This window comes from Camelina sativa, chromosome 14 (assembly GCF_000633955.1).
Source record: "Camelina sativa cultivar DH55 chromosome 14, Cs, whole genome shotgun sequence".
Taxonomy (NCBI): domain Eukaryota; kingdom Viridiplantae; phylum Streptophyta; class Magnoliopsida; order Brassicales; family Brassicaceae; genus Camelina; species Camelina sativa.
In genome coordinates, this window is record NC_025698.1 from 3,795,329 (window position 1) to 3,814,152 (window position 18,824).

The 18,824-nt window shown below is 35.6% G+C and overlaps 6 protein-coding genes across 7 annotated transcripts in view; 2 read left to right on the forward strand and 4 right to left on the reverse strand.

Annotated features, from left to right (window-relative positions):
- The window catches only part of LOC104739472 (probable prefoldin subunit 4), a 1,693-nt gene extending 1,341 nt beyond the window's left edge, over positions 1-352 (reverse strand). Inside the window, exons 1-2 of the mRNA XM_010459839.2 lie at positions 237-352; positions 6-122 (exon numbers count right to left, since the gene is read on the reverse strand). Of these exons, the coding sequence (XP_010458141.1) occupies positions 6-122; positions 237-248 (129 nt within the window). The 5' untranslated portion in view covers positions 249-352. The remainder of the gene's footprint in view (positions 1-5; positions 123-236) is intronic.
- Positions 1,980-2,692, forward strand: LOC104739473. Its single transcript, XM_010459840.1, has 2 exons — positions 1,980-2,469; positions 2,610-2,692. The coding sequence occupies exons 1-2, from the start codon at positions 1,980-1,982 to the stop codon at positions 2,690-2,692; spliced, it is 573 nt and encodes a 190-aa protein (XP_010458142.1).
- On the reverse strand, positions 3,121-7,853 carry LOC104739474 (myosin-binding protein 1-like). Its single transcript, XM_010459841.2, has 4 exons — positions 7,516-7,853; positions 4,895-6,964; positions 3,586-4,793; positions 3,121-3,489 (listed from the first exon to the last, which is right to left on the reverse strand). Exons 2-3 carry the CDS (start codon positions 6,918-6,920, stop codon positions 3,610-3,612), a joined length of 3,210 nt encoding a protein of 1,069 aa, XP_010458143.1. The 5' UTR covers positions 6,921-6,964; positions 7,516-7,853; the 3' UTR covers positions 3,121-3,489; positions 3,586-3,609.
- Positions 9,926-11,330, reverse strand: LOC104739475 (myb-related protein 306-like). The gene is made up of 3 exons (XM_010459843.2): positions 11,100-11,330; positions 10,874-11,003; positions 9,926-10,740 (listed from the first exon to the last, which is right to left on the reverse strand). Exons 1-3 carry the CDS (start codon positions 11,230-11,232, stop codon positions 10,161-10,163), a joined length of 843 nt encoding a protein of 280 aa, XP_010458145.1. The 5' UTR covers positions 11,233-11,330; the 3' UTR covers positions 9,926-10,160.
- On the reverse strand, positions 12,311-16,284 carry LOC104739476 (vesicle-associated protein 2-2). Of its 2 annotated transcripts, none has more exons than XM_010459844.2 (9): positions 16,140-16,284; positions 15,226-15,337; positions 14,644-14,714; positions 14,422-14,503; positions 13,881-13,996; positions 13,596-13,778; positions 12,950-13,426; positions 12,794-12,871; positions 12,311-12,701 (listed from the first exon to the last, which is right to left on the reverse strand). In XM_010459844.2, exons 2-9 carry the CDS (start codon positions 15,272-15,274, stop codon positions 12,588-12,590), a joined length of 1,170 nt encoding a protein of 389 aa, XP_010458146.1. In that variant the 5' UTR covers positions 15,275-15,337; positions 16,140-16,284; the 3' UTR covers positions 12,311-12,587. The 2 variants fall into 2 exon arrangements, with proteins under 2 accessions (XP_010458146.1, XP_010458147.1); XM_010459845.2 differs by lacking the exon at positions 16,140-16,284 and adding an exon at positions 15,720-16,024.
- LOC104739478 (superoxide dismutase [Cu-Zn] 1) overlaps positions 18,656-18,824 on the forward strand; it is a 3,087-nt gene continuing 2,918 nt past the window's right edge. Inside the window, exon 1 of the mRNA XM_010459846.2 lies at positions 18,656-18,787. The gene's annotated coding sequence lies outside the window, so the exon portion shown is untranslated. The remainder of the gene's footprint in view (positions 18,788-18,824) is intronic.

Here is an 18,824-nt window from a genome sequence, read left to right on the forward strand (position 1 = left end):
AAAACCTTGGCGGATTTGATTTCGTCATCGAGGTCGTGGAATCTGTTGTTCAAACGGCTGAAGGTGTTAATGTTCTGCTGGTCCTCCCAAGTCACCTCCATCTCAGATCCACTCTTACTCCCCTGCGCACCACATCAAACAATTATTCGCACACATTTATATTACCATACCCCGAAACTTAATTGAGGACAAGGATCCTGAGATTGAGATTGAGATTGAGATCGAGATTTTCTCACTTGCTGCTGCATTTTTCGTTTCGTTTTTTTAGACAAATCGAGAAGAGAAAGAAGGTCTAGTCGTCGTTTCAACTTTCAAGAGAACGGAGTTGGGACAGGACACTGTACCTTTTAGAGTTTTCTTCAAAACCATTTAGATTTTAGGATTTAGGATTGGTCCAATTCTGGTCTTTCCCGGTTTAGGGTTTTAACGTCAAATTATGATTTTTTTTTTTTTTTTTTTGTTCTAATTGATTCGGATACAGTCATACTCTCATACAGCTCTGGTTTTGTTTTTATTTTTATTTTTATTTTTTGTTTTTTTTAAAACCTAGTGTTTAGAAAAAATTGGGACACATTAACTTTAACATTTTTAACCCAATATAAAACAAAATCGGTTTATAGTATAACGTCTATAAATTAATACTCGATAAATTAATGATCTCTATAAATTAATATTTTTTTCCGATCCCAAGATAGGACTAGTGTAATTTTGGACACAATTCGATAACATAATAAGATAATAATTTTTTTGAAAATCTTTTGTAAATATATAGTCCCATCAATAATAGAAATTAATAATTATATAAGATTATCTAGATATATGTATATATATACATATCAATTTTCATTAGAGTTCATTTTTAATATTTTTACTATATAAAAATCTTTGAGTGTTATATTCAAAACATTATAATTATTATTTTCCTTGTAATTGAATTATAAAAATATTAGTTATAACGATTAAATCTTATTTTTAATTTTTTTTACCAAATTAGGAAAGCCAATTATCAATTTATCGAAAAATTAAAACCTCTATAAATTAATAGATTTTCATGGTCCCAATATTATTAATTTATAGAGGTTTTACCGTAGTTTGAATTGGGTATTTGCTCTATTTGATTATTGGATTCCTAAAGTTGTGTAACATAAATCATGTCTGTTGGATGTGAATTAAGTGATCATTTATCAAATATATGTTTTTTTTTGTATTTGTATTTGTATTTGTGTTTCACTTGTTTAGACGACGAACAAATAAAAGTTTTTTACAACATGATGATGAGCCGTTGACTAAAAACCTAAATAAAGGAAGAGTTGGTTAGTCTAACAAAAAAAACCATAAAGGTTTGTTTTTGGATTCTCTAAAGAATAAAAAACAAGTTACAGATTCCCCCCAGGCATTTAACAGTGGGATCCCCTCATTATTTGCAAAAGAAAATTCCAAAAACCCCTACTTTTAAACAATACAGTATGTGCGGTAGAAACTGCAAGAACTCAGTTTTTTCTCTGTGTTTTGTAATATTCCACCATTAAAGTTCACCAGAAACCCCTATCTCTTCTCTACATTCATACAATTAACCAAACAGAAAAAACTTCTTCGCCCTTTTCTTCTTCCTCGAAGAATCGTTTCGAGGGAGAGAGATATCTTGGATTCTCACAAAAATCCTTCGGATCATTCAATCTCCTCTCTTTCGTTGTACACTACTCTTTTGTGCCGGCCGTGCTCCATCTCGGCACGGTCCGCACCATCAAAAAAAAAACGTAAGAGATATTCAAAGCACTTTCCTCAACTTGTCACAACTTCTTGTGTTATTCAAGTTCTTATTGTTCCCTGATTCCTTCCATACATGAGCTAACTTGTACAAAAAGAAAAAAAAAATGCAGATATGACCTAACTTGTACAAGAAGGCACAAAAGGTTTAACATCTTGTGATATATAATCATAAACGTGCCTGATAGTTCTAATATTACCAACAGAGAACAATGGTGAGGGTTGGAGAAGCATTGAGTTTATCAACCTCATCGTCCTCATCGCTCTACGATAGTGAAGTAGAAGAGCTTCAAAAGATGCCACTGGAACCACCGAGAGTTAAGGCTAAAAAACGTCTCTCGAAGCAACTCTCCATGTTAGAGACAAAAAGAGACGTCGCATGGGAGCGTCGCCGTCGCCAGATGCTTCACCTTGAGAAGCATAACGAAGGAGGTGAAGACTTGACGGACGAGGACTTGAGTGAGCTCAAAGGCTCTATTGAGTTAGGGTTCGGGTTTAACGAGGAACAAGGGCAACAACTTACAACTACTTTGCCTGCATTGGACCTTTACTTTGCTGTGACTCGTCAGATCTCGCCTGTTTCTACACCAGGCAGTACTGGTGGATCTTCTTCATCCTCCAGACCTACTACCCTTGGAGACCGTTCCTCCTCTTTCGGTAGTCCTAAAAGCGACTCTGATTCTTTGAAAGTTATGTCCCCAGGTATATAATACGTATTTTCACTATTTCCCTTAGCATACAACGTTTAAGACGTCGACATATAAACATAGCAACCTAACTTTTTCACTCAGGTGTATATATGATGGTGTTTAATTTAAATGTTGTATTGTATAAATTTTCAGGAGATAGTCCTCAACTGGTTAAAATGAGGCTGAGACATTGGGCACAAGCTGTGGCATGCTCTGTGATACAATCTTCCAACTAAGCATAGAAGTGAGAGATGGATTTGTGCAAGAGTGAGAGGAAGCATGATACAAATATGGCTGAGGGCTAAAGACGTGTTGTAGAAGTTAAAGAAACTTAAGACAGATTAATTAAGGAGTTGGTTAAGACAGAGGAGAACGGATTATTGATGTTTAAAACTAAAAGAAGAAGTGAGAAAAGATGCATGGAGGTCTTACATGTTATTCTTAAACCTTTTTTCTCCAAAAGACAAAGAGTTAAAATATTTTAGATATATATTACCTTAACAAAACAAAACAAAAAACATTAGATATTAGGGTTTTGCTTTTCTTTTTGTCTTTGAACTATCATTTGTAAATTTGTACTATGACTCCATCAATTCTTTCTATAATTTTCCAAATCCAAGTTTCTATACTTTTAACATTTTTTTTTCCAACACACAACACAGAATTATGAATTTAACATCCGTATAACCAAGAAATGTACAACAATTTTAACAAAGTTGCATGACTCTTTTGACATGCTAAACAAAAGTATCAACCTAACTAAAAAAAAAAAAGAAGTTCAAATGAGAACTTCAGAACAACCCACATTCACTCTTCACTCAAAATCTATAAGAAAAATGTAAAATAAACACAAAGAATGTGACAACCCCCACAAGAAATTATGAACACCAAACCCGAAAATGAAACTGTAAAAAATTCGGTATACGAGAGGGAAAGGCCATGAAGACGATTCTGTACACTTTCTTTAAGCTTTTTTTTTACCACTCGTGAACTTCTTTTAGATTCCTCTACAATATCCTCTCCACAAATAAATCTAACACATAAAAAAGAACATTTGTATATTTTAGCAATAAAAGTGATTTGGAAAACCCAAATGAACAAAATAAATCAAAAAGCAGAAAGAACATACCTTTGTGAAGGTTGTTACGCGGCATCAACTCTCTGTGTGTTCTTGTCTTTTCATGCTGAGAGTCCGCAGAGTTTGCAAATGGGAAGCTATTTCCTTGACAAATTGCATGCCTTCATTCCCGTGCCCGAGAGAGTTCATAACCTGTTCTAGGAAGTATAAATCTCCCTTCAGCCTCTCTACTCTCTCCTGTAGCTCAGAAACAGATTCTTCTGCTGGTAGATTATCGCCATGAGCCTCGCCAGTTACTCTGTTTTCAATCTTCTCCAAACAACTAGTGATATATAATCTCTCTTCTTCAAACCCAACTAAACAACTCTGTATCTTGTTGCTCATTCCCTCACTAGGCGAATCCATTTCAGTGACCTGTTCTGCAACATCTAGCTTATCCTTCTTCTGCGGGGTCTGGTCCCGGAAGTATTCAATCTCAGCTTCTAAATCTTGAATAACTTTTTCTCTCTCAACAAGTAAATCATTCAATCTCTGTATTGCTTCCATATCATACTCCGCTTGCTCTTCCATCATCCTCAGGTTCTGCAAAGCTTCCATTTGGAACGACGCTTTCTCTTCCTGCAACCTCGTAATCATAGCCATTGCTTGGTTTGTAGCAACCGCTGAAGCGCTTCTTTCTTCCTCCAATTCTTTATATAAACCAGTCAGCAGTTTCCTGTCGTAATCAACCTGCCTTTTCAACCGATCACTCTCACTTTCTCCCTCGATTTCACTCACAGAAACTCCTTCCAAAGATAAGTTGCTCTCGTTCCTTTCGAGCATTCTCTTCTGAATTAGCAGCTGCATATCATGATCTAGGTTCTTTGTATCCTGATCACTACTGTTAACAGATATCTTGGGGCTTACATCTCTTGGCGACAAAAACTCTATCCCACGAGAAGCTGATATTTGAGTAAGAAGTGCTTTCAGGTCTTCGCTAACTCTAGATGTATCTTTCTTCATCCAGTTCTCTATTTGTTCTCTTCCATTACTATCGTTGTTGCTCTCATTACCTACAACGATATTGTATGCATCCGCAAGATCCAGTAACTCCCCTGAATATTGGTTTGTTTCAGCTGCCACCGACATTGAGTTGAATGAAGAAGATTCTGACTCATTAATAGCTGCTTGTGTGTGAGAAGCGACGTTCCGTGGAGCCATTTCAGACAATAAAGAGCCTGTAAGAGATGTCTCTTGCATTTCCCTGTTGTCTGATACACCTGATATGAAAATTCATTTGCCTGATTAGAGATCCAAAGCTATAAAGCTTACTGGAGAAGAAAACAAAGAGTCATTGCATTCCATGGGAGTTTAAACTTACAGTTTTCGATGGAATTTGGAGATGGTACAACTATATATTCAGATTCCAGGGAGGTAATATCAGCTTGGTCTGTGTCCCTCTCCCTCGACATCTCAACAGAGGTTTCATTTGGAGTGAGTGATTCAGGAACCTCGTCTAGAGAAACATCATGGAGGGGCATAAGTTCAATTCCTTTAAAGACATCTTCAGGAGTTTCAGCAGTCTTTGATGTTGAAGTAACATCATTGAGGCAAATAAGCTCAGTCTCTTCCTTTAAGGAGACATTTGCAGGATTTTCCTTCAAATCTGACGTTAAAGAAATATCTTGGCGGTGAATCGGCTCTTCTTTCTCCTTTGAAACAGCTGCAGAATATTCCATCGTGTGTGATGTTGAAGTAACATCATTGAGGCAGATAAGCTCAGTCTCTTCCGTTAAGGAAGCATTTTCAGGATTCTCCATAGAATCTGATGTTAAAGTAGTATCGTGAAGGTGAATTGGTTCTTCATTCTCCTTTAAAACAGCTGCAGAATGTTCCATGGTGCGTGATGTTGAAGTAACATCATTGAGGCAAATAAGCTCAGTCTCTTCCATTACAGAGGCATGTGCAGGATTTTCCTTAAACTCTGGTGTTAAAGATATATCTTGGACGTGAATTGGCTCTTCATTGCCCTTTAGAAAAACTTCAGAATGTTTCATGGCGCATGATGTTGAAGTAACATCATTAAGGCAAAGAAGCTCAGTCTCCTCCATTACAGAGGCATTCTCAGGATGTTCCATGAAATCTGGTGTTGAAGTAATATCGTGGAGGCGAATTGTCTCTTCTTTCTCCTTTGAAACAGCTGCAAAATGTTCTTTGGCGCGTGATGTTAAGAAAAGATCATCTGAAGAAATGATCTCTTCCTCCTTCAACACCTTCTCTGGTGTTTCAGGCACACCATCAACTGGAATAAACTTAGGAAATGAGGAATAAGTTCTCCAATTGATCTCTTGCAACTGAACTTCCTCTTGGTCATTTTGAGTGGTCAGAGGCTCCAAATGGAAATCGAGGTTCAGCAGCTTGTCGGTAGCCAAATCATAAGGCAAGGTGATAATTGGAGGAGTCTGAAGATCCACGGTATGAAACTTATGACCCTCTTCTTTAACGATGACACCTTCATCTTCTGAAAATACAGCTTCTGATTCAGTATCTGAATGAACTTTAAGCTCAGAGTACCCCACATCAGGCAAATGATTGAACCTAACATTTTTCTTGGGTGTAGATTGTTCCTCGGTTCTCAAAACACCAACCAAACCAATCTTGGGCTCATTGAACCCAACATGAGGCATATCACTGAGTGAAGATTCTTGCTTTGGTTCATTATCTGGAAATACAGCTTCTGATTCAGTATCTGGATGAATCTTGAGCTCAGTGTACCCAACATCAGGCAAATGATTGAACCTGACACTTTTCTTGGGCGTAGACTGCTTCCCAGTTCTCACTTTACTAAGTAAACCAAACTTGGGTAGCATTTCTCGTTCAGCCACCTGAGTAGCAGCAGCGGTTTGAGTCCCCCAAAGCTGATTACAACATGTACAATCTGTAAGTTTAGAGCAATTTGGATTTGTGCTTCGATCAGTCTTGGATCCAAAGTAAGAATTATCACCCAATTTACCAACCAACAATCTGTAAGTTTCAGCGTTTGACTTATTGGTTGTAGCAAAGGAGAAAAGACAAGTCTCGCACATTCCCCGGACATCAACAAGCTTCCCATGAGCGTGACAGTAAACCAACGACGAGATTTCTGATTTGTGTTTAGAGCAGATCATATCCCAATGAGGTTTCTTCAAATGTTTAGTCCTCCCGAGAATATGATCAAGATTTGAACACATCAAACATGGAGACTGAAGCTCAGAGTAATCTGCAAACCTAGCGATCACGTAGGAGAATATGGAGTTGACAAAGAGCATCAACATCAGTAGCCACTCATTAAAGGCAAAAGCCAAAGCTCTAGTGAAACTCCGGGAACCCATCTGTGATTTGACTGCAGACATTTGTCTAGTAGCCATCTTCTTGTAGAAACATAAGATCAAGAATCAATCAGGCTTCAAATCTGCATCAATGAGAAAAAACAAAATATTGAATTAATGATATCAAAGATTCTACTCAAAAAGGATATGAGATATCATAATCCAAGCCTTCGGGAGGGTTTCTTGAATACAGCAAGAGATAATGAAACAAACTTTGAAAGTACACAATGACAGAGCCTGATTCGTGACAGCTAATTTCAAGAATCCAATCCGATTTACAAAAAAAAAAAAAAAAACAGAGACAAGAACAGGAAGTTGACCAAAAACAGAATCAAAGCAAGACATACAGATATTGGTCCTTAATTAGTATGTTTCTCCAGTTACAGGAAGATCAATATTTTTCTCAAGTCAGCAATTGAAGCAAAACTAGATTCCTCCTACAAAAAGATTGCCACCCCAAAAAAAAAAAAAAAAAAAAGAGATCTAAAAGAAGAATGGACAGCTCAACTTACAAATTTGAGCACAAGTCAAAAAAATTAGAATGAAAGATCCACCAAAGCTCTAAGTTTATATATAGATAGATAGATCTATATGATCAACAAAAGTAAGCTCTTCAGTATAATAAAAATCTAACCTTTTTAAAAATCATAAGAGGATCACCAGAGACATAGGAAGTAACAGAGTATATATTGGGATCGGAGTTTGAATAACAGAGTTGACGGTGAAAATTCCAAAAAAATATAAGTAAGTAAAGTTGTGTTTTTTGAGAGAGACGTTCCCAGAAAACAACATTGATGATCCCATTCGCTTGTAGTATATAAGGAATATATATTTTTTTTTTAAAAAAAACCAAAAAAAGAGACCCAGCAAGGACTGCTGCACGTAGTCTTCACAATTCAATCACTAAATTTTAAAATTAATAAATTTAGACATTATTGAATGAGTTGCCATCGATCTATTTCTATTTAATCGATATCGACCGAACCACAGTGGGGATTAACATACATAGTCGAAACTGACTTCAGAAAAAGAACAAAAAAAGTCGTAATATATTGGTATTAAAGTCGTAATATATTTTTTTTTTGTTTGTTTTCTTACGAATAATAATTAAATAGGTTAGGCAAAGATTGAAAGTGAAGTATTCACCCCAAAAAAAAAAAAAAGATTGAAAGTGAAGAAGATGTGGGGAAAGAGGGACGGCTACTGATTCCAAAAACGGCTGCCGAAAGTTGCAATTTTGATATGAAAGGTTTTGTGTGTAGACACTTTTTTAAACAAAAAAAAAATAGGAATATAATTTATTTTATTAGGGTATTTGTTGAATAACTAAAAACAAATTAGTGTAGTTGTATGAATCTTTTCTTGTATGGATAATACTGTACAACAACAAAAAAAAACAAAAAATATGGCTTAGTTGGCGATTAAACAATTGTTATGATTTGATGAGAAACCATTTAAACACAAAATAAATAATATATATAACACTTTTTACCATGGTAAAAATATGTTTGTTGTTAACATCTTTTTTTATACTCACTTTCTTTGTTGATCATTTTTGACTTCGCATTTGATTGTTAATTTTTAATGGATTTAGTTATCATTATTATTAGCGGCCCTACGTAGTGAGATTAGGAGCCGTAAACGATAGCTTTATTTGGTTGTCCAGTGCTACAATACCTAGAGAGAGAGCTCAGACGTCGTCATTAAGGGCCATAGTTGTATTTAATTCTTTTCATGGAGAGAATTGTATATATATATGTAAACGGAAGAAGGATAATGCATTGTGTATTTAATAAATCAATGCTAAATTCTCAACAAGTTTGAGAGAGAAGAAGATTGTGACTTACCAGAGCGATAATTACGTGTGGCTTCATCTCTTTCATTTACACTTATCCATCCTTAATTAGCTATGGAGGTCCTACATTTCTCTAATTCATTATTTTTTCTGATTCATTTTTCTGTATGTATGAAATAAAGCTTTTAATACATCTCCTCAAGTCCTCATCCATCTTGTTTTTTATGGACTATATGGCAACACGATCGAGTTCCCAAGATTTTTTCACATTCTNAAAAAAAAGATTGAAAGTGAAGAAGATGTGGGGAAAGAGGGACGGCTACTGATTCCAAAAACGGCTGCCGAAAGTTGCAATTTTGATATGAAAGGTTTTGTGTGTAGACACTTTTTTAAACAAAAAAAAAATAGGAATATAATTTATTTTATTAGGGTATTTGTTGAATAACTAAAAACAAATTAGTGTAGTTGTATGAATCTTTTCTTGTATGGATAATACTGTACAACAACAAAAAAAAACAAAAAATATGGCTTAGTTGGCGATTAAACAATTGTTATGATTTGATGAGAAACCATTTAAACACAAAATAAATAATATATATAACACTTTTTACCATGGTAAAAATATGTTTGTTGTTAACATCTTTTTTTATACTCACTTTCTTTGTTGATCATTTTTGACTTCGCATTTGATTGTTAATTTTTAATGGATTTAGTTATCATTATTATTAGCGGCCCTACGTAGTGAGATTAGGAGCCGTAAACGATAGCTTTATTTGGTTGTCCAGTGCTACAATACCTAGAGAGAGAGCTCAGACGTCGTCATTAAGGGCCATAGTTGTATTTAATTCTTTTCATGGAGAGAATTGTATATATATATGTAAACGGAAGAAGGATAATGCATTGTGTATTTAATAAATCAATGCTAAATTCTCAACAAGTTTGAGAGAGAAGAAGATTGTGACTTACCAGAGCGATAATTACGTGTGGCTTCATCTCTTTCATTTACACTTATCCATCCTTAATTAGCTATGGAGGTCCTACATTTCTCTAATTCATTATTTTTTCTGATTCATTTTTCTGTATGTATGAAATAAAGCTTTTAATACATCTCCTCAAGTCCTCATCCATCTTGTTTTTTATGGACTATATGGCAACACGATCGAGTTCCCAAGATTTTTTCACATTCTATTAACGTTGCTCAAACTGATGCGATTTGCGAGCATAAGCTCTCTAATCATACTTATAATCATGAGAGTCTAATTAGGCTGGATTTTATTCATATAAATGAGTAGTAAACAAGTTTAGATTAGTTACAACTTATGCAGTGAGCATTTTAACTACATAGTATATGATATATCTTAGAGAAACCAATAAACATGTGATATTATGTCTTTTGGTTTCTTTATTTTTCTATATAAAAATTAGCAGTCTCATTTAATAAGATTCACAAGGGAAAAGAAAAAATAAAGGAGAATAGGTCACAATTAAAGCATATTAGAGAGCTCCATCAAGTGGTTCATCTCTTCCATTTGAACCCCAGTGTTTGTTTCCTCCAAAAGCCATTTCTCAATAAATGTCAATGGTGGAGTAGCAGCATTATTATGATCCTCATCATCATCATCACCACCATCTTCATGATCACCACCGATGTTATTCTCAGCTGAAATCTTTGGACCAACACCAAAGTCCTGATGATCATCCCCATTGCTTCTTATTTTGCTATGATGACCTTGTTCCCAAGAACCTTGTAGCTGTTCGTATGGAGACTGATGATTTTGATGATCGATGAGACTGTTCGTCTGATGATTAGCTGCGCTACTCTTTGGGGATGCTCTCATCCAACCCTCAAGAAGGCGGGAAATGTTTTCAGTGCTTGAAGCATAGGTAGATCTATGCTTAATGGTGTTTCTTGAGGCAGAAGTTTGCAACGTGATGTTCTCTGATGATCTGCTTCTCTCAGCGTCACACTCTGACTTGTTGAGCTTCTTCTTCAAATGTGTGTTCCAGTAGTTCTTGATATCATTATCCGTTCTCTGTGGTAGATATGAAGCTATGGACGCCCATCTTTTTTTTTCCAATCCACATCCACAAATAGACAATAAGCCGATTTTAGGGTTCATATGTGATCTTCAAGATAATTAATCAAAAACATTATTGAAAAGATGAAGAGATTTAGATGCTTTTGTTCTTAGATTACTTGTTACCCAATAAGGCTTGCAAGTGAATGATCATTCCTTCCTCATGAGAAGTAAAGTTTCCGCGTTTAATTCCAGGTCTCAGATAATTTGTCCATCTCAGTCTACAGCTTTTGCTGCATCTCAGTAACCCTTTTAAAAGCAAAGATACAAACATCAGGACACATACAAAAAAAATAAAATAAAAACACTAGAAGAAAACATATATGTTATAAGAAAGATGATGACCAGTGTTGGTGGGAACAGATCTCCAGTTTCCAGGGCCATGTTCTTGGATGTAAGAAACAAGAATGATGTCTTCTTCAGGCGTCCATGGTCCTTTCTTGATCCCTATCTTGTCACAGCATGGAGGCCTACCCATCTCTCTCTCTCTCTCTCTCTCTCGCTCTCTTTCTATAGATCTCTCTGAATCTTATGCTCTCTTTTATAGATGTGTTAATATGTATATAAATTAAATGCAACATGTATACATATATGTGTGTATACATATATATATGAAATTAATGGGTGACTTAAAGAAGAGGGAAGAACTTTCTGCTTTTTCTTGACAACATCTAATGGATCTGCCAAGCTCACGAGTCACTCTGCCTTCTCCATTAACTATTTTGCGAAGTCAATAAACGAAGATAGGTTGAGCGCTCCATAAAAAAATGTGTTATCACCCTTAAGAAAACGTTACTAAATTATTTAGTAAATGCATGATTATTTCTACGGAAGGAAATATTTGTCATATTGTAGAATGGATCGTTAAAAACAAATTGCTTAGTTTGGAACTTTCGTTGGTATTTACTTATATACATTGCGGAATTGATGGAGGACTCGTGGGTGAATTATGTATTACGAGCATATATAATGACAAATTCATAAATGGAAGAAGAGTCGCAAGCTATGTGACTTACATTATTTTGGTAATAGTTGTAATTGTGGTAAGCAAACAATCAAGGATAAAGTGTGTGGTAAGAAACACAATTATTTCATTGATTTTCTCCATGGTTAAAGGGAATCATTCACTGCAACTTGGACATATATCCCTTCAAAGTTTAGAAAAGAAGATATTACATGTTGCTTTGCCTTTCTAGAGCCATGTCTTTTGTTTTCATGTATCACGCATCTCTCGTTGCCTCTATGTTCAACCAATAATTCTTACAACTTTAACCGTAACAAGATGTGAAAAAGATCCATTAATTATATTTGTGTTCTTCTATCTGATGTAATTTCCAATGCTCTGATACTACTTAACAAGTTTAACTTTTTTTTAACCGTAATTAGTTTTTTCGGTTATTTATATAAAACCGAATTAGATGCAACCAAACCAAACCTAAATTGCATAAACCAAACTAAACCACATAAATGTACATATGCTTAAAATTGAATAAACCCTAGTCTATATGATGACGATAAAAAAGAACAGACAATAAAAAAAAGCACAAAAAAAGAGCAAGGGAAACTCAGAAGAGACAAATCCAACAAACTGCTTCAAATTAGTAAAAGAGCAGAGAAACAAAGCAAATCACCCATACCATATATGTCCCTCTGTTAACTAACCGCCAACGCTATACAGTCTATATTATCCATCGTAAATGTGCCGGAGAATCATTCATACTCTCCCACAAAGCAAAAAAACCCAAACAGACAAACTAATCCTTTTCCCTTCTTCGTCTAGATTTTCGACTGCACACTTGATTGATATGATATAACGACGACCGAACCCAGCAGTCAAGTGCGCAGACAATACCCGATAACAATGCTGATGAATGCCACAATGCATACATACAGCAGAGGGAACCCAATGTGCACTTCTTTCACTATCTTCTTCGTTCTCAGTTCCGCCTGCATCATATCATAATACAAACTTTGTTATTATGAAACTGTTTTGGTTATAGGAGAAAGAAACAGCTATGTTTCGTCACTAGTATTCTCACCAGCTCATGTTGCAAACTTTGTCTATGTTGGGAGCTTATAGACCGCTCCTCCATTAGTTTCGAAATGGTTGAATCAGCCTGCACCAGATTTTAACTCTTTAGCACAGTAACAGTGATAGCACAGAAGTTATGGATTTCTAAATTTGATGACCAGACCTGTTTTAACTTGGATTCAAGAGCATCTACTTTCAGCTTCATCTCCTCAATGTCTTTAACCAACTTAATTTCATCCAGCCCTTTGACATGCTGACCATCTGTTTTGTGCAGCTGGACAACATCTCTCTCTTTAGTAGGTATCTTTGGTTCCTTAGGATAGGATACACTGTCAACTGAAGTTATTCCATTCGTAAACCCTTGATCCCTAGGTAGATCCATAGCCTTCTTCATGGGAGCGTCCAAATTATGTGATTCCTTAATCCTCCTTCCATCATCTGCATCCTTATGAGACCTGATTGGATCGAATTCAGTTTCTTTAGCCATCCTCGATGGATCGTAACTATCTTTAGTTGCCTTCAAGTCATTGGCAGTGTATAAATCTTCCATAAAATCCACGGTGCCCATTTGTGGTGGCTTGTCGGCTGCCTTTAACTCATCATGTCCAACCACCCTAGGCTCTTTTACAATCTCACCCTCCTAGAAAAATAAAGTTTGAAAATAAACAAGTATAAGAAACTACCTGTTGCACCATAGGGTATGCAAAATGAACATGGTGGAAAAGAACTATACTGCTAAGCAATTACTCTGCAGTCTTCATCTATTACCATAAAAACCTGTTGAGAAAAGGGCAAAAATATCTTCTTACATATTGTGGTGGAGCAAGCGTCTCTGATTGACTATATAAACGATCCTTAAGGATGGAATCTTCAAATACTGCTCCCTGCTTCGGTGTCCCATTGATTGGAGATAGTTCAGGTGAGTCAGAGGGCGGTACGAGAGTGACTCTGAGTTTGTTTTCCTCTATGTGTTTGCCTTCAGCTTTGGAAAACTGCCAAGAACAAAAATAAGCATACAGATATACTTGACAGACAAAATAACTGCTATTCAGGATAGAGAAGCTCAACAAGTGTTGGAAACTTGGAATGCTTACCATGCTAGTTGTGATGTCTTCATCAGTTGTTTCCGCAGGTACAGCAGTACTCTGGATTAAGAATTTGTCTTTGCAAACCATATCTGGAGGTGGTTCTTTAAAAGCTTGCATAATGACTGCATCAACAACATATACAACTTTTTACTTATTTGGGACAAAAAAACAACATATAAACCTTAATAACCGAAAACATTGACTGAATTGAAAGGTGCAAGAGCCCATCCATCATCCAGTTTAAAACTTATAATGCTCAAACAAACCAAAAACGCAAGTTCCACGTAATGAGAAATAATTTGTAACTTTAGTAACTCCAGCAGGAGCAGATACATTCAGACTCTCGAACAACAAACTCTGGAAACCTAGGAACTTAAACAATGTCTAAACGCTGTTCAAGTCCAAGGCACAAATGATAGATCTATGCATATATTCAAGTTGATTCCCCGCCCCACGTAGACATCATGCAACAGTTTATCACATCGGCCTAAGAATGTAGGTGCAAGAAATTCATGCAATGTTGGGAAGGATATAAACATAGGAATACCAGTAAATTCACAGGATGATTTTGGTGCAACAACACCAACATTTGGACGTACACAGTACTTCTTTGGTGATGTGGTTTTAACCTATCAAAACCAATATAACACATTTAATTTAGATTTAATATGCAGAACAAAAATACATTTTTTCTCAGAGCATTTTAAGATATTCGATATCCTGAAGTCATAAAGAAAGAGAAGAAGTCTGAGAAGAATGTTCTTTAGACCTTAAATGCAACATAATGATGGGTTGTATTGGTTAGCTGTACCACGCAGGAACTCTGCTTCTTCAGGTCAACTACAAAAAAGGAAACCAGTTAGTAGTATTACAAGGATAACAATTCCAAGGCAAATATATTTCATTCACAACTTCCAATTTATTATGGATCCTCAGAATAAAAATGAGAGGTAAGAAAGCACATCACAGAATTTGACCACATACAAATCCAGCAGCAGGAAATAGTTTGGAAATTCCTCAAAACAACAGCCACATTAACATCAAATCAACTCATCTTGCAGGAGAACAGACCAATAAACAATAGCACCACTATGACAAACTTCTAATTTAAAAGCAGTGAAAATACAGAAACCTCTGTATTCTCATAACTGGAAGATGACTCTCGGGACATAGCTTTCTGCTAAACAGATGATTATTCAGCCACTTTGCTTTAAAAACAAACACCCTAGCTATGATGATATCCATACTTTACAAAAATCAGAAACTATAAACAAGGACCACAACGTCTAGTCACTAAACTCAAAAAAATATCCCTATGCAATTGGTAAGAATTAGTCCACAAATGTCTTACCTTCAAACTTCAATGTTCGCGGTTGAATATCCAACAGCGGCATATTCATGTTGCTGTGACAAAATCACTCAGAATCAAACAGCTACCACTTGCAGCAGGATTCCCTCCACCCCTATTTCAACAAAGATTAGAGAAAAAACGTATTTAGATCAGCTCAGAATCACTCAACCATGAAACTTTTGATACTCAAAATGACAACAAAATCAGATCAATAACCTCTTTGAAAAATCATAAAACTCGCTCACCGATTAGCAAAATAACAAATCTAACCAAAGAGTCAACACCAGATCAACAGAGAAATCCCCCCCCCCCCAAAAAAAAAAAAAATTAAAAATCAAGTAGTGAATTTCAGATGCAGAAAAGTTTTTGTGTTACGCTCTTAGAACTATAGTCTTCCGCAACCGTACGCGAACCACTGCACTAGCTCGTCGACGACGCGTTCTCAAATCCAACGGCACGAACTCGCTCGAAAACTCAACCGTAACTTATTTTACCTGAATGCGTTCGCCTTTTCTGAGCGATTCGGCCGACACGATTTTGTCGGCAACGCGCTTCCGAGTAGCCAGAAAACCAAATCGTTCTAGCAGTTCAACGACGATCTAGTTACGCTTCCAATAGTAGTACTCAACTGCTCGTATCAACAACAAAAAACAAAAAGGGAGGAAATAGAACGACGACGTATTCGAGGAGGAGCGACTCCTCGGGATCCGTTAGCCAATAGTAAACTCAGATCACATAGATCTTACAGAGCCCTAGCGATTTCGATTTCTAAAGGAAAAGTCTAAAGAAGAAAATCACAAAACTCGAGGAATGAAGGAAGGAACCTAGTTTCAAAACAAAAACAAACAAACAAAAAAAATCGAGAGGAACGAGATGATCAAAAAGAGGCAGATGAAATCGGACGAAAACCTTACCGCTTCTCTCCGGCGACGAACGAACGGAACGGAACTTGAGATAGAGCGAAGAAGCAGCGCGATTGAGAAAGAAGAGATCCGAAGTGCAAAAATCTAATATGAGGGCACAAACAAGGCTACAAGCAGTGAAGGCCAAGTATGGAAATGTTTTAATGTGTTCATACATTTACATTACAATTAAAAGTAAAATTAAAAATGTATGGTACTGAGATTGAGATGGTGAATATTTGTTGTACCTAACAGCAATTACTTAAACATAATTTGTTGCTTGCGACTAACTATTTTTTTCCAAATTTCTTGAGTATATTTTAAGGCTATTTAAATACTAAGTTCTAAAAGTGCAAATATTATTTAAAATACAGAGATTAAGTGAGATTTGCGACGAATAATATAATTTACATATCGTTAGATGCCAAAAATATAAATAAATGCCATTCGTCGTTATAATAAAGTGGGTAATTAATTTGAATGCTTTGAGAAGATTACACGCGTGATTTCTTGATTCTGATTCCGATCACCAAACTTCTTTTGCTTTCCTTTTAGTATTTGTTTTTTTTTCTTTTTTTTTGCTTTTTCATTCATCTCTCTCGCTTTCCACCACAAAGGAGATATTTGAATACGTGATCCAAAGGTCATATGTATCAAATCAAATTAATACCCCCCATATTACATATCTTATATCTTATTAATGGTGTTGTTTGTTAATCTCTCGATTCTTCTTTTTTGCAAACGATGTTTACATTTGTGGTTGCAATCCTTTCCAAATTAAATGTGAAACCAGCTGGTACTTTACTATTTTTGATCTCTTTTTTTTTGTTATTATTGGGTTAATAACAACAGTAGTAGGTACAACTGTAGACTTCAGCACAATCATCCACTATGCGTGCAGAGACCCTTGACCCATGTGATAGAGTTGAAGTTATATTACCATGTAGTTTCAAGGACGGAGAAATATAGAATAGAAGAGTTTACTCCAAAGCTACCTCTTCCTAAACTAACATCTTTTTTTTTTTAAACAACTACTACCATGCACAATTAGTGCTGTCAGAGAAAAGACAAAAATATTAATGTAAAACTAGCTAGTATAGTAAACCTAGGTTGTAGTAACGGAAACTCTACTCCATTCCAAGTTCATTTTTTCCTCCATCCGCTTTACTTTTTTACACACTTGCGACTCAGTCTTCTATAATAGACCCCTTTTTCAAGTCTCTCAACGTACATTATTGTTCATATTACAGCTGTAAAAAGTATAACAAGAACTTATGTTTTCAGGTACAATTAATTTTTCAATTTTTTCCATAGGTTTAGCTCCTTTGCATCCTCGGCTACATGCCTTTAACTCCATCATGCTCTGTGAGCTTTGTCTATGCTCTGGGAGCTTATAGACTACCGCTCATCCATATATATTATCTTCGAAATGGTTGAATCAACCTGTAGTTGTGGATTTCTAAATCTTGGTACCTAAGCAGACCTAAGGTAATTTATTTTCAGCTTCATCTCCTCAATGTCTAGTCTTTAACCAGCTAAAATGAACATGATACATGACGAAAAATAACTTACACACTTAAGTGCTTGGAAATTTACTAAAAAATTGGTTGCAAAAATGGTTACGGCACTCTGCTTACGTATTGTGGCGGGGAAAGGGTCTCTGACTTCTTGATCATATATATATGGAACTTCCAAGAACTGATTCCTGCTTCGGTGTCCCATTAATTGATGATAGATAGTACAGGTGAGGTGACTCACCGGAAGACGACACAAGTGTGACTGTGAATTTTGTTTTCCTCTATGTGTACAAATTTAATTTGCCTTCCACTTAGGAAAACTACCAAGAATCGATGAGTAACTAGAGTTATATGATGTATAAATAATTTAAACAAATTATGACTTTATTATGTTTGTGAGAAAGTTACCGTCTAATTTTTAAAGCCAAAATGAGTATTGAGTATGACTAAAAAAAAAAAAAAATACCCACCATGCGTGATGCATGCAGCCTATTTTTTAAGTTTCTTATATATTACATTATTATTGTTCTGTCGTTATATTTGTATTCCTTTTTTTGTAGTATAAACACACAAAAATCATGTCACCAATTAAAGAGAATAAATATTGCAAATTTTGAAATATAGTCGCCCATATACATAACAGTTGAACAACAACGTTCTAGTTCGTTGATCTTCCATTAAACATTTACTACAAATTACACATCAAGATCTTCTCTTCTCCAAAGAAGTTATGCTTGATCACAAAAAAAAAAAGATTTACATCGACATATCGTTTTGGTACCAAATCTAATAAAATCTATCGTCAAAAAATATGAGCCAGAATTTTACAATATTTGGTCCAATTAAAATCTTATCTGGTTTATGAGTTAAGCCAGATTAAGAGTCAAAAGTTTAGGAAAAGTCTAGTATCTTCAGTTATGGTGACGTGGCTTTTTTATTAGGAAAAGTAAAATAAATAAAAAATAGCCGATCACATCCTCACACCTACCCAGCTTTTTGGACCTCGTGCGTGACTAATGACTATATAGAAACCACACAAGTCAGCCGAAGCTCAAGCGCTTACCAAAAGCACATTCTCACCATTTTTTGATAGCCTCCTCCTCAACCAAACCAACTTATTCTTTTCCAAAGGGGTTCCCTGAGGTTTGTTTTTGATTCCTTCCTTTTTTTTTTTTTTTTT